Here is a 23432-nt window from a genome sequence, read left to right on the forward strand (position 1 = left end):
TTGCCTTGGCCGTGTGTTTTGGGTCATTGTCATGCTGGAATACCCATCCACGACCCATTTTCAATACCCTGGCTGAGGGAAGGAGGTTTTCACCCAAGATTTGACGGTACATGGCCCCGTCCATCGTCCCTTTGATGCGGTGAAGTTGTCCTGTCCCTTTAGCAGAAAAACACCCCTAAAGCATAATGTTTCCACCTCCATGTTTGACGGTGTGGATGGTTTCTTGGGGTCATAGGCAGCATTCCTCCTCCTCCAAACACGGCAAGTTGGGTTGATGCCAAAGAACTCCATTTTGGTCTCATCTGACCACAACACGTTCACCCAGTTGTCCTCTGAATCATTCAGATGTTCATTGGCAAACTTCAGACGGGCATGTATATGTGCTTTCTTGAGCAGGGGGACCTTGCGGGCGCTGCAGGATTTCAGTCCTTCACGGCATAGTGTGTTACCAATTGTTTTCTTGATGACTATGGTCCCAGCTGCCTTGAGATCATTGACAAGATCCTCCTGTGTAGTTCTGGGCTGATTCCTCACCGTTCTCATGATCATTGCAACTCCACGAGGTGAGATCTTGCATGGAGCCCCAGGCTGAGGGAGATTGACAGTTCTTTTGTGTTTCTTCCATTTGCAAATAATCACAGAAACTGTTGTCACCTTCTCACCAAGCTGCTTGGCGATGGTCTTGTAGCCCATTCCAGCCTTGTGTAGGTCTACAATCTTGTCCCTGACATCCTTGGAGAGCTCTTTGGTCTTGGCCATGGTGGAGAGTTTGGAATCTGATTGATTGATTGCTTCTGTGGACAGGTATCTTTTATACAGGTAAGAAACTGAGATTAGGAGCACTCCCTTTAAGAGTGTGCTCCTAATCTCCGTTCGTTACCTGTATGAAAGACACCTGGGAGCCAGAAATCTTTCTGATTGAGAGGGGGTCAAATACTTATTTCCCTCATTAAAATGCAAATCAATTTATAACATTTTTGACATGCATTTTTCTGGATATTTTTGTTGTTATTCTGTCTCTCACTGTTCAAATAAACCTACCATTAAAATTATAGACTGATAATTTCTTTGTCAGTGGGCAAACGTACAAAATCAGCAGGGATCAAATACTTTTTTCCCTCACTGTATGTAGATTGGATTCAATTGGTGTTTTTTCCTCATTTTAGAATAAGGCTGTAACAAAATGTGGGAAAAGTCAAGGGGTCTGAATACTTTCCAAAGGCACGGTATATGTAGTAACTTCATTTGAAGAGATTGTGATTTGGTCTCAATAGAGGTATTTTGCGATTGGTAAGCTAAATTCATTGTACTTTGCTTTAATGGCCATTTATTTCCTGAAAGTCAGACTCTTCCCACACGCCAACTAATTTCTCAGCTTCAGAATCTGCATTCTCCAAATGTAGCTTTCACAAAATTGTTCATAGTTAAAATCAAAATTTGATAACATTTCATTTGAAAATATGTACCAAAAATGCTTTTTATGTACATGGTGTAGTAACTTAGACACAGTAGAAAGATGAAAAAAAAAGTCAGGTCCTGCAACAAAATTAAACCAGAAGGCTGACCTCATCCAGTGTCCAGAAAAACTGTTTTTTTTTTTGTTCTCCTTGGGCAGTCCTAATCACTTTAAATGTTTGAATGCAAAACTGGGTCTGGGATTAAGGCTTAGATTTGATTTGACTGTTTCCAGTAAAATCCCGCTAATGTGACATCAACTCTCACAAATCGCAAAAAGTGAAATTGCAAACCAGTGAGCTAAAAAAAAAGGGGGGGAAAAAGCATAAACACCACAAAAGGAAGCTTAATTTAGTCATAGCATAGTGTCATCACGATCTGTACTATGCATTCTCAAAAAAAAAGCAGTAATGAAAAATGATGTAGCCGTGTTAGCATTGAGCAAAGACTACGAGTTTATATTAATCCACACAGACAGGCCTGTACTCAAAGTGTCTTCGAGTAGCCGTGCCGACCTGGGATCAATTTTGTTTTTGAAATCACTATGAATAAGAGGTGGACCAGATCCTAGATCAGCACACCTACTCCTGGATGATTCACAGAGAGAAAAGACAAACAGATCAAATCAAACCAAAGCAAGGGGGTTAGTTCCCTCATATAGCAAGGGTAGGTAGCGTGTCAAACAAACAGAGTATGGAGCGTGATTTAAAGGAAGGGTACCATAAAGTGCTCTGTGCTCACCCTGCCGCCGTATTGCAGCATGGGGGCAGGCAGCACACGCCCCGTCACGTGGGCCATCTCGTCGCGCACCTTGAACTGGAACTCCTGCACAAAGGGGTCAGACTCGTAGTTGGCACTGCGCACCTGCAGGGGTCACACACAGAGAGACAGAGAGAGGGCGAGAAAGGGGTGTTTAGGGTGGTGAGGTAAGTTGGTATCCAGAAGACTCGGACAAAACAGAGATGCTTGTTCTAGGTCCCAAGAAACAACGAGATCTTCTGTTGAATCTGACAATCTTGATGGTTGTACAGTCGTCCCAAATAAAACTGTGAAGGACCTCGGCGTTACTCTGGACCCTGATCTCTCTTTTGACGAACATATCAGGACTATTTCAAGGACAGCTTTTTTCCATCTATGTAACATTGCAAAAATCTGAAACTTTGTCCAAACATGATGCAGAAAAATTCATCCATGCTTTTGTCACTTCTAGATTAGACTACTGCAATGCTCTACTTTCCGGCTACATGGATAAAGAACTAAATAAACTTCAGTTAGTGCTAAACACGGCTGCTAGAATCCTGACTAGAACCAAAAAATGTGATCATATTACTCCAGTGCTAGCCTCCCTACACTGGCTTCCTGTTAAGGCAAGGGCTGATTTCAAGGTTTTACTGCTAACCTACAAAACATTACATGGGCTTGCTCCTACCTATCTTTCCGATTTGGTCCTGCCGTACATACCTACACGTACGCTACAGTCACAAGACACAGGCCTCATAATTGTCCCTAGAATTTCTAAGCAAACAGCTGGAGGCAGGGCTTTCTCCTATAGAGGTCCATTTTTATGGAATGGTCTGCCTACCCATGTGAGAGATGCAGACTTGGGTCTCAACCTTTAAGTCTTTACTGAAGACTCATCTCTTCAGTAAGTCCTATGATTGAGTGTAGTCTGGCCCAGGAGTGTGAAGGTGAGCGGAAAGGCTCTGGAGCAACGAACCGTCCTTGCTGTCTCTGCCTGGCTGGTTCCCCTCTCTCCACTGGGATTCTCTGCCTCTAACCCTATTACAGGGGCTGAGTCACTGGCTTACTGGTGCTCTTCCATGCCGTCCCTAGGAGGGGTGCGTCACTTGAGTGGGTTGAGTCACTGACGTGGTCTTCCTGTTCGGGTTGGCACCCCCCCTTGGGTTGTGCCGTGGCGGAGATCTTTGTGGGCTATACTCGAACTTGTCTCAGGATGGTAAGTTGGTGGTTGAAGATATCCCTCAAGTGGTGTGAGGGCTGTGCTTTGGCAAAGTGGGTGGGGTTATATTCTGCCTGTTTGGCCCTGTCCGGGAGTATCGTCGGACGGGGCCACAGTGTCTCCCGACCCCTCCTGTCTCAGCCTCCAGTATTTATGCTGCAGTAGTTTATGTGTCGGGGGGCTAGGGTCAGTCTGTTATATCTGGAGTATTTCTCCTGTCTTATCCGGTGTCCTGTGTGAATTTAAGTACGCTCTCTCTAATTCTCTCTCGGAGGACCTGAGCCCTAGGACCATGCCTCAGGTCTACCTGGCCTGATGACTCCTTGTTTCCCCAGTCCACCTGGCCGTGCTGCTGCTCCAGTTTCAACTGTTCTGCCTGCGGCTATGGAACCCTGACCTGTTCACCGGTTGTGCTACCTTGTCCCAGACCTGCTGTTTTCAACTCTAGAGATAGCAGGAGTGGTAGAGATACTCTGAATGATCGGCGATGATAAGCCAACTGACATGTACTCCTGAGGTGCTGACCTGTTGCACCCTCGACAACCACTGTGATTATTATTATTTGACCCTGCTGGTCATCTATGAACATCTTGGCCATGTTCTGTTATAATCTTCACCCGGCACAGCCAGAAGAGGACTGGCCACCCCTCATACCCTGGTTCCTCTCTAGGTTTCTTCCTAGGTTCTGGCCTTTCTAGGGAGTTTTTCCTAGCCACCGTGCTTCTACACCTGCATTGCTTGCTGTTTGGGGTTTTAGGCTGTGTTTCTGTACAGCACTTTGTGACATCACAAAGCAGCAGAGGCTGAATGAGATGCCGTCTGATGGAGTCTAATGGCGTCGATGGCAGCCTAACACCATGGCCAGGCAGTGTGCTGGTGACAGCTAGCCACCATGCCGCAACAATGCCATCTCCGACCTGGCATTTCACTGACCTTAATCAACACTGACCTGGGCCCGTATTCATTAAGCGTCTCAGAGTAGGAGTGCCGATCTAAGATCAGTATAGCCTTTTAGATCACAATGAACAATACAGGTGACCTGATCCTAGATTAGCACTCCTACTCAGACGTTTTGGCAAACCGTAGTAATATATCCTCCAAACACCGGTTGAGGGCATTACGAACATATTCAAATAATGATTGACATTGTCATAAAAAAATGTATTTTTATTAATTTATTCATACTATTTTATCCTTCCACAAGATATAGTCACGACAAAAATCTATGGTTGCTACCCAAGCCGGCTGGTCATTTGTTCTATCGGTTTGGTTGCCAGCGACCCAGTCGTTAAGTCTTTTGTTCTAAATCTATGGATGCAACAGTCGTTTGTTCTAAATGTTCCGTTGCCATGATGGCTAGAAACGTTTTAATAATTTTAAACGTTTTAGCTAGCCAGCCTACTTTGACTAACACAGTCATGTCAAACAGTGCAGCAAACTAGCTGCATTTCCTTTCTTTTCTATTGACCTCATATACAGTACCAGTCAAAAGTTTTAGAACACCTACTCATTCAAAGGTTTTTCTTTATTTTACTATTTTCTACATTGTAGAATAATAGTGAAGACATCAAAACTATGAAATAACACATATGGAATCATGTAGTAACCAAAAAAGTAGTCAAAATATATTTTATATTTGAGATTTTACAATGTAGCCACCCTTTGCCTTGACAGCTTTGCACACTCTTGGCATTCTCTCAACCAGCTTCATGAGGTAGTCACCTGGAATACATTTCAATTAACAAGTGAGCCTTTTAAAAGATAAAAAGGAAAGAAATTCCACTAATTAATGCGTTTGAGCCAATCAGTTGTGTTGTGACAAGGTAGGGTTGGTATACAGAAAAAAGCCCTATTTGGTAAAAGACCAAGTCCATATTATGGCAAGAACAGCTCAAATAAGCAAAGAGAAACGACAGTCCATCATTACGTTAAGACATGAAGGTCAGTCAATCCGGAAAATGCCTTTGGTCTGATGAGTCCAAATTTGAGATTTTTGGTTCCAACCGCCGTGTCTTTGTGAGACACAGTGTAAGTGAACGGATGATCTCCGCATGCGTGGTCCCCACCGTGAAGAATGGAGGAGGAGGTGTGATGGTGCTTTGCTGGTGACACTGATTCATTTAGAATTCAAGGCACACTTTACCAGCATGGATACCACAGCATTCTGCAGCGAGACGTCATCCCATCTGGTTTGTTTTTCAACAGGACAATGACCTAAAACACACCTCCAGGCTGACCAAGAAGGAGAGTGATGAAGTGCTGCAACAGATGACCTGGCCTCCACAATCACCCGACCTCAACCCAATGAGATGGTTTGGGATGAGTCGGACTGCAGAGTGAAGGAAAAGCAGCCAACAACCGCTCAGCATATGTGGGAACTCCTTCTAGACTGCTGGAAAAGCATTTTTGTGGTTACTACATGATTCCATGTGTCATTTCATAGTTTTGATGTCTTCACTATTATTTCTACAATGTAGAAAATAGTAAAAATAAAGAAAACCCCCTTGAATGAGTAGGTGTCCAAACTTTTGACTGGTACTGTATATATCCATAAAAACAATGCTGATTCATGATTTCGACTGGCTGAGAAAAGTTGCCAGCCTGTCTCGCCCCGACACGTTCATTACCAAAGGACAACTGGAGATCGAATTTCAATATTGAAACAATGTTGCAAATGTCGGAGAGAGACAGAAAGGTTATTACAAATCTCCGCTGTTGAAAACTAAATGCTAGTCCAAAAGAAAATGGGAGATAATGTCTAGATGCTTTTTAATAGTGGAGATCAAGTTTAAGCCTGGCTGAACTGACAAGACAGTGGATTCCGCAGTCAGATGGAACAGAGTAAATAGGCATTTCAACTCCATAGATTTAGCCGGTGTTAACTTCTGGAATAGACAACGGCTGGAATGGGGTTAACCAATCAGCATCCAGGATTAGACCCACCTGTTGTATAAAAGTAAATAAGCCTTCGTGCCACCAGGCGACACCACTGACTCACCAGCCGGCTGATCTCCTCCTGTCTGTCAGGTGCAGAGCGAGCCGTGGCTTTGATCATAGTGGACGTCTGATTATCTGTCAGTTTCTTGATGCAGCGCTGCCCTGCTACTATGTTACACACCTGCAAGGACACAGCACCAAAGCATTGAGTATATGGCAAAGCATTTTATTCACCAATGCCTGAATCACACTATTTGACCAAACTGAAGCCACGCTAAAAAGGACAATGTGAACAGACAATATCCGAGCCATCACAGTAAGGTTTGGGGGTCAGCCCTGTAGTGTGAATCAGGCAAAGAAATGAATATTTCTCACCTCCAGGGGCAGGTAGGTGTGCTTCTGCTCCTGCCCCACCTGGAGGCAGGGCAGGTGGGGATATTTGAGCTGCAGGCTGTACTTCTCTCTGAAGTACTGGGCCACCGTGCGTTCCACCGTTTGACCATTCTCCAGCTGCAGAGGGAACCTGACCACAACAGGTAGATGGAACGGCAAAGGTTAAGAACATCTTTAACATTGAAAGGGGCTGTGCAAGAGGGGCTTGTCTGGGTCTATGTAGAGATATATATATATATATATATATATGACTGTCAAAAGACAAGGTTATCAACAGCTCGAGTCTTCAATTTCTAGTTAAGATCAATACAGTGAAGATACAGAAACGGCCTCACAAAGCTATGAAAATGTTCAGCATCAGTAGATACTGAAAAACAAAGTAGCAGCAGATAAACAGCTGCATGTAATAGCATATTGGCCAACGATGACTAACACCCATTGACCTCGAGACAAGGATCTGACTCAGACATTTTGTGGTTCTGGTGAATTCTTGTGAATTGGTCATCCTACATTTAAGTGCTTACTCCCCTCTCATCCCATCCCGCCCCACCCCACACATACATACAACCACACCCCAGGCTCCATGCTCGTCTCCCAGTCTCTCTGGCCTCTCCTTAATCCCACTCCACCTCATCTCCGTCTAGTCCCACCCCACCATCTCTCTGGGGCGCTCTTGACTCACGTTTGATGGCTGGCGGGCCGACGGGTCACATTGCAAACACGGTACTTCCTCCGCATGGTGCCACAGTGTGTGACCTCCACCTTCAGACCTGGACAGGACAGTGACAGATTTTATGACCTCAGGGACGTGGGAATGACACAAACGTGTGTACAAAGGCACCCCCAAATCCTAGTTTACATCCGCATTCACGCACACAGACAAAACGCACAAAATACACTACCTTTGATTTCTTTGGTGAATTTGACCCGGTGGGAGTCTGTGAGAGGTCGGGGCTGCTCGTCTATGTTGTGGATGTCCAGGACCTCACACATGAACTGGATCACTGGCTGGGCTTTGTAGAAGGCCGTGGCAGACACTGCAGGACAGGCAGGGCCATCAAACACAAGACTCGATCCCACTCATTCAGATTTACTCATCACTGGCACTACCTGCCAAAACCGAGAGTAATCTCACTAGCTATTTACTGTAGATGCAAAATGTGAATTGATATTAGTCTGTCAAATACAGTTGAAGTCGGACGTTTACATACACCTTAGCCAAATACATTTAAACTCAGTTTTTCACAATCCCTGACAATTAATCCTAGTAAAAATTCCCTGTCTTAGGTTAGTTAGGATCACCACTTTATTTTAAGAACGTGAAATGTCAGAATAATAGGAGAGAGTATTATTTATTTCAGCTTTTGTTTCCTTCATCACATTCCCAGTGGGTCAGAAGTTTACATTAAATTAGTATTTGGTAGCACTGACTTTAAATTGTAACTTGGGTCAAACGTTTTGGGTAGGCTTCCACAAGCTGCCCACAATAAGTTGGGTGAATTTTGGCCCATTCCTCCTGACAGAGCTGGTGCAACTGAGTCAGGTTTGTAGGCCTCCTTGCTCGCACATGCTTTTTCAGTTCTGCCTACAACATTTCTATAGGATTGAGGTCAGGATTTTGTGATGGCCACTCCAATACTTTGACTTCGTTGTCTTTAAGCCATTTTGCCACAACTTTGGAAGTATGCTTGGGGTCATTGTCCATTTGGAAGACCCATTTGCGACCAAGCTTTAACTTCCTGACTGATGTCTTGAGATGTTGCTTCAATATATCCACAATTTTCCATCCTCATGATGCAATCTATTTTGTGAAGTGCACCAGTCCCTCCGGCAGCCAAGCACCGCCACAACATGATGCTGCCACCCTCGTGCTTCACGGTTGGAATGGTGTTCTTCGGCTTGCAAGCATCCCCCTTTTTCCTCCAAACATAACGATGGTCATTATGGCAAACAGTTCTATTTTTGTTTCATCAGACCAGAGGACATTTCTCCAAAAAGTACAATCTTTGTCCACATGTGCAGTTGCAAACCGTAGTCTGGCTTTTTTGTGGCGGTTTTGGAGCAGTGGCTTCTTCCTTGCTGAGCAGCCTTTCAGGGCATGTCAATATAGGACTCGTTTTACTGTGGATATAGATACTTTTGTACCCGTTTCCTCCAGCAAGGTCCTTTGCTGTTGTTCTGGGATTGATTTGCACTTTTCACACCAAAGTGCGTTCATCTCTGGGAGACGGAACGTGTCTTCTTCCTGAGCGATATGATGGCTGCGTGGTCCCATGGTGTTTATACTTGTGTACTATTGTTTGTACAGATGAACGTGGTACCCTCAGGCGTTTGGAAATTGCTCCCAAGGATGAACCAGACTTGTGGAGGTCTACAATTTGTTTTCTGAGGTCTTGGCTGATTTTTCCATGATGTCAAGCAAAGAGGCACTGAGTTTGAAGGTAGGCCTTGAAATACATCCACAGGTACACCTCCAATTGACTCAAATTATGTCAATTAGCCTATCAGACAGAAGCTTCTAAAGCCATGACATCATTTTCTGGAATTTTCCAAGCTGTTTAAAGGCACAGTCAACTTAGTGTATGTAAACTTCTGACCCACTGGAATTGTGATACAGTGAATTATAAGTGAAATAATCCATCTGTTTACAATTGTTGGAAAAATTACTTGTGTCTTGCACAAAGTAGATGTCCTAACTGACTTGCCAAAACTATAGTTTGTTGAGATGAAATTTGTGGAGTGGTTGAAAAACGAGTTTTAATGACTGTAAACTTCCGACTTCAACTGTACATCACGCCAGAAACAGCCATTTGTCATCAATTATCAGTCATCATCATTTTTTGCTATTTAGGCTTATATCTCAAATCAGACCAAGTACAGCAGCACAAGGTCTGTTTCATAGCCAGGGACACCACCTAAGTACCTCAGGGAAGGGACATGCCAATATGGCTCTCAAACATGAAATAAAACCTAGGAGGAACATCCACATCCCTCTGGCTTTATGTGCCGTTAGATGAAGGCCCTAATGCTTTTTCCACCTGAATGGAGACATGAGTAGAGAGGAAACAGATGCTTCACTGACACTGGGATAACTTCACAGTGACGTCAGGGCCACATCTGACAGCGACGATCGGAGCATACATGCAATTAGAAATGATGTGGAGTGCAGGTGACGGTCACTCTCCCCGGAGACGGTAGGGTTGTCATCCCCATAAACAGGAATCAGAAATGATGTGGAGTGCAGGTGACGGTCACTCTCCCCGGAGACGGTAGGGTTGTCATCCCCATAAACAGGAATCAGAAATGATGTGGAGTGCAGGTGACGGTCACTCTCCCCGGAGACGGTAGGGTTGTCATCCCCATAAACAGGAATCAGAAATGATGTGGAGTGCAGGTGACGGTCACTCTCCCCGGAGACGGTAGGGTTGTCATCCCCATAAACAGGAATAAGAAATGTCATGTATGTTTTGATGCTTGTGATAGTGGTGATACACTACTCTTGGGAGTATGAAAATGAAAGGGTTTTTTGTTTGTTGCTTACACACACACACACACACTTTCTCAGTGTTGCTGTATCTTCAGCTAGGATGTGTGTGTGTGTGTGTGTGTGTGTGTCCCCTGGTGAGATAAAACAGATCATTGGCGCCTATTTGCTTTCGCGCTCTTTTAGGGCCTCTTCTCCTCATTGCTTGAGCACACAATGACTAATGAAAAAGAGAATCATTTGCAGACGCCTGGACTTTTTCTGCCTTTTGGTGGCGAATGGGCGATGGGCTAGACGAAGCCAAATGATTTGCGAGAGAGGGAGAGCGGGAAAACCGCCTGAGAGAGAGGGAGAATGGGGGGGGGGGGGGGGGTGAGAGAGGCACTAAGACAGAGAGAGCAGTCAAACACTCCCCAAAACAAAAGCAGCCCACCAAAATCGCTCCCAAACACAAAGCGCCCCTCAGATCCCTGCACCTCCGTCTCCACAGCAACCGCCTAGGCAGTTCCCACAAAGCAAGAGACACACCCCCCCACACACCCCCACTCCACCTTCTACAAAGGCTATGGCCAGCCCACCCACCTATAACCAGAATCCTCCTTCCAAACCACCCTGTTGCCAGCATGCGGCACAACACCCACTATGGAGTCCTCCCATATTAGGTAGAAGTTGCCCCAAACACTGATACAGGTTCAGGGCCTGTATTCATAAAGCCTCTCAGAGTAGGAGTGATGATCTAAGATCAGTTTAGCCCTTTAGATCACATTGAATAAGATTACATGGACAGGGGGACTTGATCCTAGATAACAACTCCTACTCTGATCCATATGGCCCCAGATTTTTTTTTCTTTTCATCCCACTAATGGTTAAGGTTAGGATTGGTGGCAACGTGATGTGCGTCGTCCTCACCGTCAATATTGAGCATCATCTTCCACATGGCGGGGCGTACAGACTGGTGGAAACCAAACCACACCTCTCTCCCCCCTCCCAGGGGATGGTCGTAGCCCTCTGGGGCTGAGAAGAAGGAGCGACCCACTGGAGTGTACCTGGAGAAATAGAGAGATAGTGAGAAGAGTGAGAGAAGAGAAACAAAACAAGGGAAGAGAGATAGAAGGGGGATAGACAGGAGAATGGGGAAGTTAGTTTCCACAACCTGGACAAGAATCTTGGTCAATAGCGCTTTGCACAGTGACAGTCTGACAACAATCTATTTTTCAATTGACACTGAACATCAATGAAACGAGAGGGTGAAAACTCCACACGACCTTATCGACATCCTATCACTGAGCGGCAAAGACTAATTAATAACAACATTTACGTTTCCTAGAAAATCCTGGACACATTCTGTCAATGCAGTAGCCTGAAGCTATAGCAAACATATCCTTATGGCAGGTGTTTTTATTTAAGACTTAGGTTTTATTCAGTATTGGTAGGCATGCTGATAACACATTGTTTTTGAGTGGAGGAGGCTACGAGTGAAGTCTGGTATGAAGGCATAGGTAGTCACTATGAACTTGATTTCCTGACTGATTATCGTCAGGCCATGAAAACAACCACATTTTGTTTTGCAAGGGCATACATTCACGTGGTTCATTACCAATGTGGCACTAATCGGAAGTGAGTCCTCACTGAAATTCAGTACTTGATTTGTCATTCAGAAATGATCTTGGAATAAAATCAAGTCTCTCGGGCCAGCAAATGAAATACCATATGGGTTTATTAGGCCTACATCTCCAGTAAATAAATCTGACTCAAAAGTAAAAAGAACGTGTAGCAGAGTTGCGTCGTTTGCTTTTAAATCAGTTTACTGAGGTTGCCAGGAATAAATGCTCAACTTTTCAGAAATGCATGCATCCTGTTTATCAAATAATTAACCCAATCACATAGTTATAACATTCCCTATTATGACCACTTGGTTGGCGACTGTCTAACTCACTTCATGGAGGGCAGGTGTCGCAGCACAACGTCCACAGCGTGTACTGGGTTGGTGCTGATGGGCTTGTCCAGCTCCAGGGGCTCAGGCACGCTGCGGCCGGTTAGCACCTCGTGCAGCATGTGCCAGCTCACCAGAGACACAAACTTGATTGAGACCTTAAAGGGCCGGTCCTTGCCCCCCTCACCCGGTAGAGTGACATCCAGATCCACCTGTGTGTGTGTGGGGGTTGGGGGGTTAGAGGTGTGTGCGTGCATTAACACATCAAGAAGTGTGGGAGCGTGAGTGAGTGTTTTCGGTCTTGTCGGAGCGCCAGGTAGGTTTGACTGTGTGTGTGTGTGTGTGGCTGGGTGTCAGTCCACATCCATCTTACCCCTGCGGTTGCCACAGGCAGCGGGTTGGCTGTGTACAAGCTCCTCTTCCCATCGTAGACTGGCCGACGATCCCCAAAGATGGTAACCTTGAAGTGCTGCACCATGGAGTCCACCACCTCCCTACAGAACACAAGACCAAAACAAGTTGACCTCTTTAGACTTGTCCAATGGTCTGCAACCTGTGGCTCTTTATCTGCCCATATGTGGCTCTATAATTAGTGTTCAAAGTAATAATAATAAATAAAACACAAGTCGAATAAAACATCAAATTACCTCTAGTCACACTTCAACAACCACATGAACAACCCATCATCTGATACCATGTGAAACATTTTGGAGATCCTAGCAAAAGGCAAACTCCGTTATTCTAGGCGTACCTGTTGACGCGGCGCGGGCACTTCTCGGGCTTGATGTCCACCTCATAGAGGTAGACGTCTATCTTGGGGATATCCACCTGGAAGCAGTTGGCCAGCAGCTTGATGGGCTTTCCCATGGTGCCATAGCCAGGCCGCCGTGGCACAGTGAACAGGGGCTGGGCTCCAACGGCTCCTAGAGATGGAAGGAGGGGGGAGAGAGGGAGAATGGAAAAAGGGAACAATCATTCAATTTCCATTACAACAGACCAGTTCTTTGAGGAACAGGCTTAGATTAGGAAATTGCTAAATCGGCTTTGTAGTGGCTACTTTGACGAAAAAGTTAGGTCTCAATCACCTGCTGCCTGTGTGTCAAGAAGATAGAGATGTTGGCCGAAAGAATCTACTGGAAGGAACCATTTTAGAAAGTACAGAGACAGCGAGGAATACTATGGGGGGGGAATACAAAGGTTTGGTTTCACTATGAAAAATTAAACCGAAACAAAACACCCAGACGTGTGTGTGTGTGCGTGTGTATGTGCACACAGCGGTGCGTCCCACACATTGCCACCCCCAGGCACAGGATGTCTTACACAGTAGTCACTTTAACCCAGTAGACAGAGTTATTTTAAAAACACCCCGATGTGCCACACTCATCCCAGTGCCATTTTGGGTCTGCCGTCTCGTGGCCTGCCCATCAACATCAGCTGATGTAGAAAAAAATTAAAATAAACAATTCGCCTTTTGAAGCGTCGCGCTGGTTTAGCCGAACATTTGCTTTGACGTTGTTGTTCAGATGGCCTACGTGAGACGCTGAACTATTGAGCAACACTCAGTCTAACAACTGAGTTCAGATGAGTCAGTATATTGTTTTTACATCCTAAACTATACTGAACAAAAATATCAAACGGAACATGTAAAGTGTTGGTACCATGTTTCATGAGCTGAAATAAAGATACCAGACATTTTGCAGATGCACAAAAAGCTTTGGTTAACATTCTTGTTAGTGAGCATTTCTCCTTTGCCAAAATAATGCATCCACTTGACAGATGTGGCATATCAAGGAGCTGATTAAACAGCCTCATTACACAGGTACACCTGGTGCTGGGAACAATAAAAGGCCACTCTGAAATGTGCCGTTTTGTCACACAACACAATGCCACAGATGTTGAGGGTTGAGGGAGCGTGCAATTGGCATGCTGACTGCAGGAATGTCCACCAGAGCTGTTGACAGATATGGTAATTGAATGTTCATTTCTCTTAGCCGCCTCCAACATAGTTTTAGAGAATTTGGCCGTACATCCAACCGGCCTCACAATTGCAGACCAAATGTAACCACGCCAGCCCAGGACCTCCACATCCAGCTTCTTCACCTATGTGATTGTCTGAAACCAGCCACCCGGACAGCTGATGAAACTGAGGACTATTTCTGTCTGTAATAAAGCCCCTTTGTGGGCTGCACCCTTTCCCAGTCATGTGAAATCCATAGATTAGGGCCTAATGAATTGATTTCAAATAACTGATTTCCTTAGCGCTGTAAAAAAATATATATATATAAAAAAATATATACATAATTCGGTGAAATTGTTGCATGTTGCATTTAAATGTTTGTTCCATATACATATCCTCATCACCCCTATTCAACACTCCCATCTCCATCTCGCAACTCAAGAAGACAAGCAGAAAGTAAACCATGGGAGTTTCCCCCTCAGCCTCTCTCTGGTACTCTCCACCGCCAAAACCAAACTGCCCCAACGTGTCATTAATAAATGAGTGTCAGGGCTATGAATGATTCACCTCCTATTGAGTCATGATGAGCATACGAGTGGGTGTCAGTTCATTCGGAGCCCCAGCGCAGGTGGGGGGGGAAATGGAATAAAAACCATTACAGAACCCTCTCTCAGGTGCTGCCAGCTCATGGGCCTAGAGCATGAGTAAAAATGTTTGTTTAGGGCTGTCTTTCAGAAGCTGGAGCGTTCATGGTTCTCTCCCCTTCCGTTTCTCTCGCCTGGTGGACCTTGAGGGGTGGGTACAGGGGTGACAGATGCAGGTTGGGTGTAGGCTAAGGCTAGACCTTGGTGGGTCACAATGACAGCAGAGAAAGGGGGAGAGAGAAGTCTGGAATTCCAGCCATAACTGTCCCACGGACACACACCAGCCCTTTGTGATGGAAATGATCCAGGGGGCCGAGGGGAGACTAGTGCAGGTCTCAGACAAACAGAGAGAGCGAGAGAGACACATGGGTTTACTCATACCGCCACACAAAAACACAATCAGACCGTGAGAGACACAGGCGCTCTCTGACACACAGATTGCTTTTCCTGTGCTGCGGTGGGGGTGAGTAAGCCAAGGAGGAGGAGAGGGAGGAGTAGGATGGCTGGGGGAATGGGCAGGGAGGGCTGGTATTCCTCTCAGGCACGCATATTGTACTACTAGCCTCCACGCTGCATGAGTCACTGGGCCAACGCAGAGAGAGAAACACAGGAGGAGCAGCATCCTGCCTCTGGACATTGTGCCAGGCATTCTATATAAAAATACAAATTTTAAAACACTTTCCTTCTAGTCCTGATGTTCTTTTACACACACACACACACACACACACACACAACAAGATATTGCGCGCACACACACACACACACACTCTCTCACGCACGCATACACGTCCTGCTGATGTGCGTGTGGGTGTAAGCATTTCACGGTAAGGTCCCCACCTGTTGTATTCGGCGCATGTGACGAATACAATTTGATGCTGTCTTACAGATACACGCACGCACAGGTGCCTTCTGACACGCCCTTACCGAAACACGCAAGCAAGCTCGACCAACCATACACACAGGAAAGCAGCTGCAGCGTCATCATCCCACCATGCAGCGAGCGAGACACAAAGAAACACCAAGGCCACAAAGAGAAAAGGAAAACACACACCCACAAACAGCGGATCAGGAATTCAGAACACTGCAACAAACTACTCAACATTTCCAAGCTTCCGGTTATTAAACCTAACCCTCCTGGCCATTTCTCCCTCAGACATTCAAAGAAATGGATTCAAAACACACTCGTGTGCAGAACTAAACTCGATCGCAAAAATCCCTTCCAAGGCATGTTAGCCTATTTTCTGTCACTGATCATTCAGAATGCTTCTCAAGCACACACACGGCCTAGTATCTCTCAATTCTCCCCCCCCTTCTAAACTATTTGAGCCCCTTGCAGACAAAACAAGTACAAGCACGCCCCTGGGAACTGTAGAGGGGAACGTTGTGGAGGGATGCGGCTGTCCGGGACCAGGGCAGGGAGGTAAGTAGAGGGGGGAGCTGACTACTCTAGTCTGAGGTTTCTCTGACACTGTGTAGGCCAATGGCCCCGAGCTGGCACTGTCCTCAGGTCACCCACTGCCCATATAAGGCATGCTCAGTACCAAGCAAGCAACATAGCAGAGACCAGTGGCTCAGTGGAATACACACACACACACAAAGGAGTGTGAAGCTGAACTAACTGCTCATATGACCTCATTGACCTGAGATACACACCAATGGATCAACCAAAAATGTTGAAGTCTACAAAACTACAAAGTTGATGCCTAAAATGCACAACATGATTAGTACTCAACTATCCTGGAATACCATGACCTGTGACCTATAGGCCTTCCCATAGACATAACGAGATTACTGACAATGAGAGATGGCCTACTCAAAAGCCCATGTGGAGGCATCAAAGGCTTGTGGTCTGCGTCATTTAGCGGTGAGAGGGAGCAGGTTCAAGGAAACCTCCCCCTCGTGCGTTTACTCTGAAAGTGTGTGTGTGTGTGGTCAGAAGAGTCGTAAAAGGAAGAACGTGTTTTCCAAACAGAAAGATTCTAGGTACTTTCAACGCTTTGTCTCGTTTTCTTTCCTGACCGCATGTTACGGACTACAGTACAGACACCAACTAACAGAGGCGGTAAACTGGGTAGTATTCGTTAGGGCATACCGTAGGAAAACAGTGTACAACAGAAAACAAAAACTAGCGTTATTGGACAAGGTCAGATAGCGGTCAGAAACAGGGAAGAACTTTCTTCAGTTTGATGCCTAATGAATATGTCCCTGATATTAGAAAGGACAAGTCAGTGGGTATGTGGAGAGATAAGGAGGCGTCACAGAACTGACCTTGTAATGACAATTTCTCAGTCAAACTGTAACAGAAGTGGATGTGCCAAAATGGGACCCAAGCGATAAACTCGACAAGGTTGGCTTTGTGCAATTGTTCCATCATTTATTTAATTTAAGTGTCTTATGAGCAAGCCGGCGTTGGATCTCAGGCGACCTCAGCTTGCTACACTCATAGACTGGACGCTGTTTAATGTTGTGAGGTGAAAATTTACTAGGCTATATCATCACAGGCTAGGAGAGAAACCAGTAACATCATCCCTGAAAAGCAGCGGATATCTACACTGATTGGGGTCTTGTTCAGTAGGCATGGAATGGATGCAAACACTCCAAAACAGACTCAAACAGAGATGCATTCTACTACCTGAACTCAATCAACTCAAACAAGAAACTCTAAAAAAATATTGCAAGAAACTCTTAAAACATATTGCAACGGTGTGCCCTAATGAACATTACCTAGTTACCATTACACATCAAGTCTGGGCTCTCCCCTCCTCGGTCCCGCTGCCTTCCACAATGATTGTCTGAAAACGTACTCACACAGACGCAGGGCAGGCCCACACACACACACACAATACAGCTGTTGTATGTCTAATTCGGATAGGCCTGGGCTGTGGGAACAGGGCGAGTGCTCCGATGCGGGGCACAAAGGCGTCAGTCACAGCAGGCAGTGGCCCAGGCACACGAGGACGGACGGACGCACACAGTGACAGAGCGCCGCGGGCTGAGAGGGACTGATGCGTGTCAAACTAGTTTATTCCCCCCTCTGTCACTTGTCCCATCTACCTCAGTGCTCAGAGAGTGTCGGGCACCGACCGGAGCCACCACAGCTGAGGCCACTCACTCCACAAACAAACACAAGCCAAAGCTGTACAGGGAGACCAAGGAGGGAGAGGCAACATGAAGTACCCTGAGGATGGATGGCAGGGGGGGAACGCAAGGCAGGCTGGACCTTGAGCGGATACGCACACCAACACCTGAATGAGCTAGCTCTGTTAGCCTGGTCGGAACATCAGGGTACTAGCGGAGGGGAGGGGACAATAAAACATGTTTAGTGGTCAGGAAGAACCTCCGACTGTGATTAGGACTAGGAAGGAGGGAGAGATATGGACTGGCATTAGGCCAGGGGTCGCGTTAATGCAGAATTGTGTGTTTGTAACGACAAAACATAAAAAACGCAGAACAAATCTCTTGCTGTGTTTTGTAAACGCAGAACTAAAATGCTTCTTATTGGAGTTTCTGCTGGGCATTGGACTCATTTTGTGCTTCAGTTGCACTCATGAAAGGGCATTCTATCAGCTGACAGCGCTCTGACTGATGTGCAGCTGCTTTTCTCTGCTAAATTGCAGGATGAACTTCTAGCAAAACATTAGGAAATGTCGCTGGCTACATTCTTTCCATGATAAACATTAGAAATATAATGGCCATGCATCGTTACACTTATGAAAATTATGCTATTTTCTGCCAAATGTGTTGCACTAATGTATTTTCTGTGAAGGAAAACTACAGTTGCAGGCCCATGATCACTCTGTTGAAGCAAAAAAAATAAAACGCAGGTGAAATGGTTTAAAAACACAGGTTGATGGTCTGTGGGCTCATCTCAATGAAGTCAGTCAGTGATATAAAAAAATACCTACTAGTGCCAGCCAATCAAATGCGTTGTTTCAGGAAAGCACACACACACAAAAAAAATACTTTTCTGGGATAATTTCTCACTTTCAACAATGTCAGGCTCTGTCTTCTCTCCCTCAGTTCTCCCACAAAACAAGTTTGGTTACCCCCTTATAAGATACTCCCCTCACATCAGCCCTGGGTCCCTCACTTCTTGTCTGAACCCTCCTGCACTGTGCCACTCCGTGTTGTGTTCCCCCCTCAGCAGGGTTGTGTTCAGCAGGCACGCAACGAAAAACGCTTTGTAACGGAAAGAGAAATGTAGTATTTCCTCATAGGACAACTCCAGGTTGTCCCTCCCTGTTGTCTGTTTTCTTCCGGTTGGTGCCTAATGAATACTCCTCAGGCCTAGCCTGTGTGTGAATATTCTAGCTGATTGACCCACTCACAATCTTGTGATGTTGACTATGTGTCCTAACTTTGGACAAGGATTTGAAAATCAAAGGGGGTTATCGACTTCGCCTTTTTTTACTCAAATAAAGTGAGGCGCTACAGAGGCAGGAGAAAGAGAGAGATCAAGGAGGGAGGATAAGAAAGGTGGTGGACGGGGGGGGGGGTTAGGTGAAACAAAAGAGCGGGAAGAACAAGAGGAAGGAGAACAGAAGGAGCGGGAGGGTGTGAATCAGAAAGACAAAGAAAACTACCATATATGACTATTCAAACATAGCTACTGCTAACAAACTTTAAGTACCTCAACCACATTTACCTAGAAGACCCCCTTGATAGTTAGTAACTGAGTCAATCACCCTTGGGGGGGGGGGGGTCACCTGTACTGCCTGTGTGGTGTCCCTTTTTCTTTCGGTAAGCCCCACACAGGTGTGTGCAGATGAGTGTGTGTATGTCACGGGCGTATCCATTACAACAGGAAGCAGCTGCACTTCTCATGCACTATTAAGCGTGCTAGGTTACACACCCAAAACCCCAACTGACAGTAGAACTCATCTTAACATCACATACAACTTTTGGCACAAATGTTGTTGTTTTTTTAAATGGGAAAGAAAAAAGAGGGAAAAGGGCCTCAGGATCTCGTTACGGTATTTTTGTGCATTCAAATTGCCATTGATAAAATGCAATTGTGTTCGTTGGCTGTAGCTTATGCCTGCCCATACCATAATCTCACCATGGGGCACTCCGTTCACAACGTTGCCATCAGCAAACCGCTTGCCTACTCGACACCATACACATGGCCTGCGTTTGTGAGGCCGGTTGGACATACTGACACATTCTCTAAAAACGACTGGAGGCAGCTTATGGTAAAGAAATTAACATTAAATTATCTGGAAACAGCTCTGGTGGACATTCTTGCAAACAGCATGCCAATTGCACACAAACTACTCATTTTAGTGTGGCCTTTTATTGTCCCCCGCACAAGGTGCACCTGTGTAATGATCATGCTGTTTAATCAGCTTCTTGATATGCCACAACTGTCAGGTGGATGGATTATCTTGGCAAATGAGAAATGCTCACTAACAGGGATGTAAACAAATTTGTGCACAAAATTTGAGAGAAATTAGGTTTTTGTGCGTATGGAACATTTCTGGGATCTTTTATTTCAACACATGAAACACGGGACCAACACTTTACATGTTGCATTGATATTGTTGTTCAGTGTAATATCCAACCTCATAAGAACAACATTTTATGATCATGTGTTGCCTTTCAAATACCATACAGACAGAGCTACAACATGTACTGTGTGATGGATGTGATTTTAATGTTTAAAAGCTCAAGTCATATCCTATGAGCACTAGCTAATCTGGTCTGTTTCTCAAACGGCACAAACGTTGCATGCTGCCAGACTACCATTGGAATGAACAGTGTGTTAATAAGCAGGCCAGGCAATCAATTAGCATTTTCTCACGCCACACTCTTCTTAGCAACGAGGGCCCCCTTTCAATCATTCACTGAGGAATCAAGTCCACTGTTCTGTTCCCCCTCATGGGTACGCAGCTGACGGAGAGAAAACACCTGCCCTGTTCAGGTTTGTTTTTTAGGGCACACTGTAGCAAAATGTTTGGAAACAGAAAAGCAAAAATGAGCGTTTCTTATCAGTCGAAGTCCAGATAGTCCCACCCTGTTGTAGCCCGCAGTCTACCATTTGGTGCATAATGAACATGGCCCAGTTATCCCCTTTTTAAAACCTCTACAACCTTAGGAGGCGTGGAGGTCAGTTGCCAGGGGGGACCTCCTCTGGAGGGAATTAATATAGCTCTGTCTGGCCTGGCCATATCGGGTGTCACTCACTGGGTCTACCTGCTAGGGTATTGTTGCAGGAGAAGTGGAAAGTTTCCGTTACGACTACAGACAATGCAAACTGTAAAGACGGTTTCCCTGGCTGTCATTGTAAAAGACAAGGAGGAACAGTCTGACCTAGGCTACCATCTAGGTTATACAGGGTCTACTCTATTATGGATGCTTCCCTTTTTGATTTAGGCCTAGCCTACACGTCACCACTGTTCTGCAGTCTACTCATGAGAAAACATGACCAACAGGACCATGCAGTACCACTTACTATTCAAACTAAAACACGTTGAATAAGGAAAAGTAGTCAGTAACTTTGCCTCTCCTGAACTAGGACCCTATAAAATCAAAATCAAACTTTTCTAATAGAAAAAAAACAGAACTGTATGTTCTAAGTCCATAACAATGCTCAGATATCAGGAGACCACTTTTGAGGTCTGGGGGGGAAAAAAATCTAAGAAATGTTGGTGTAGTTACCCTTTAATGCAAGTGTGCACCAGCTAGAGACAGTTGTTTGGCTTGCAGTGTTTCTGTAGCGCTAATGTGCATGCAGTTAGCTAAACAAATTGTCACTGGATTGATGCAAATAATGATATAATTCTGCCAGGTAAGCACAGGCTACTTTGTGGTTAACATTTAGTTGAGACTGTTTTTGGGAAAGCCTTTCCATCTACCAGCAAACGGTTATCATTAGCATTATCACAAACGCTAGACATATGTGCGCACCGCACACGGTATGTAAGCCAGCGACATACTACCCTGCATCCCACTGCTGGCTTGCTTCTGAAGCTAAGCAGGGAAGGGCCTGGTCAGTCCCTGGATGGGAGACCAGATGCTGCTGGAAGTGGTGTTGAAGGGCCAGTAGGAGGCACCCTTGGCCTAAAGAAAATATCCCAGGGCAGTGATTGGGGATTTCGCCCTGTGTAGGGTGCCATTTTTCAGGTGGGACATTAAGCAGGTGTCCTGACTCTCTGTGGTCATTAAAGATCCCATGGCACTTGTAAGGGTGTTAACCCAGTTGTCCTGGCTAACTTCCCAATCTGGCCCTCATACGGTCACCTAATCATCCCCAGTTTACAATTGGTTCATTCATCCCCTGTAACTATTCCACAGTTCATTGCTGTAAATAAGACTGTTCTCTGTCAACTTACCTGACAAAATGAAGGATAAATTTAAAAAAGCAAACAAGTGCATTTCTATACCTTTGAAGGAAAATACAAATCATTTTGTTCACATCTTACAATTAACTTGGGCTGTTGGATTTCTTGATTCTGTCCACATGTTCTGTAACTGATTTCTTTGGGCCCTACTGACCTCTGATAAACAGCATGGCACATGACTGCTGTGACAAACAAGATGAGCCTATTGCTGAACCACAGGAGGCTGCTGAGGGGAGAACAACTAGTAATAATGTCCAGAACGGCACAAATGGCATCAAACACCGGGAGACCATGTGTTTGATACTATTCCACTCATTACCACGAGTCTGTTCTCCCCAATTAAGATGCCACCAATCACCTGTGTGCTGAACGTTTCATCATGCATAACCATGTGGACTTTTCTATGACTAACGATTGAGTGTCATGAGTAGGAAGATACCCATAATGGCTGAAGTGTGAAATATGATGCCACAAAACTTTTGTTAAGTCTCCATTTCATTGCATTCCTCCACTTATGACTAGCCCAACTTTACAAGACTTCAAAGACACTGTACTCCCACGTGGTGTGTATAGAATTACATTTCACCTGTGACTCACACATGGCCAACAGACAACTGTTGAGGAACTCCCCTAGCTACAGTTAAACAAAAAGTAGCTGATGGCCATTCATGAATTTACCTAGGTGCTTTTACATACACTAGCATTGTTACGTTAACGTTAAATACAATTCCATTTCAACTTACTGTGCATGTGGGCAGGACGGTTGGTCATTATGATGGGGAATCGTATTAATATCTAAAGGATCGTGTTAATAAACAGACTTTCCAAACGTATGTTGTAGACCCACTTCCCCTCTGCTTACCTCACGTCAAAATAAAAGCCCCCCAAAAAGTATTCCTCTTTTGTCCACTTAAGGCACACGTGCAGGACTTATTTTAACATGAAGCCAGCAGAAAACAGACCCAAGTTAGAGAAGTATGTTTAAATTTGTTATTTTCGATGTTTTTTCTCAATTTCCCCCCTGCATAAGGACAATCGGCAGGGTAAATTGAAATGACATTTGATTTAACTTCTGGCTTCCAGCGGACTATTCAGTTTTTTTGCAAGCTAATTACTAGCAATTCTAGAGTGTAAATATTAGCGTAGTTAAAAGCAGCTAGCCACGAACGAGACACCTCAACCAACACCTGTGGGTTGGCGTTGTGTCTTAAGGAAATTGACATGGACCAAAAAAAACACTCACATTGGCTGGCTAACTAGGAATCAAATACGTTTATTTTTTTGGCTGGTAATACCTTTTTTTCTGCTTGTGTTGCAATGTCAGTGTTG

The 23432-nt window shown here is 45.1% G+C and overlaps 1 protein-coding gene across 2 annotated transcripts in view; it reads right to left on the minus strand.

The window, feature by feature from the left end:
• LOC139564058 (protein argonaute-3) overlaps positions 1-23432 on the minus strand; it is a 49306-nt gene that overhangs the window by 24441 nt on the left and 1433 nt on the right. The window contains exons 2-10 of one of the 2 annotated variants that reach the window (XM_071383278.1): positions 12914-13085; positions 12536-12656; positions 12166-12374; positions 11139-11275; positions 7648-7782; positions 7428-7515; positions 6728-6875; positions 6414-6533; positions 2197-2319 (exon numbers count right to left, since the gene is read on the minus strand). In XM_071383278.1, the coding sequence (XP_071239379.1) occupies positions 2197-2319; positions 6414-6533; positions 6728-6875; positions 7428-7515; positions 7648-7782; positions 11139-11275; positions 12166-12374; positions 12536-12656; positions 12914-13085 (1253 nt within the window). Of the gene's footprint in view, positions 1-2175; positions 2320-6413; positions 6534-6727; positions 6876-7427; positions 7516-7647; positions 7783-11138; positions 11276-12165; positions 12375-12535; positions 12657-12913; positions 13086-23432 lie in introns of both variants that reach the window. The other variant, XM_071383277.1, reaches the window with a different exon arrangement.

Source organism: Salvelinus alpinus, chromosome 35, assembly GCF_045679555.1.
Source record: "Salvelinus alpinus chromosome 35, SLU_Salpinus.1, whole genome shotgun sequence".
Taxonomy (NCBI): Eukaryota; Metazoa; Chordata; class Actinopteri; order Salmoniformes; family Salmonidae; genus Salvelinus; species Salvelinus alpinus.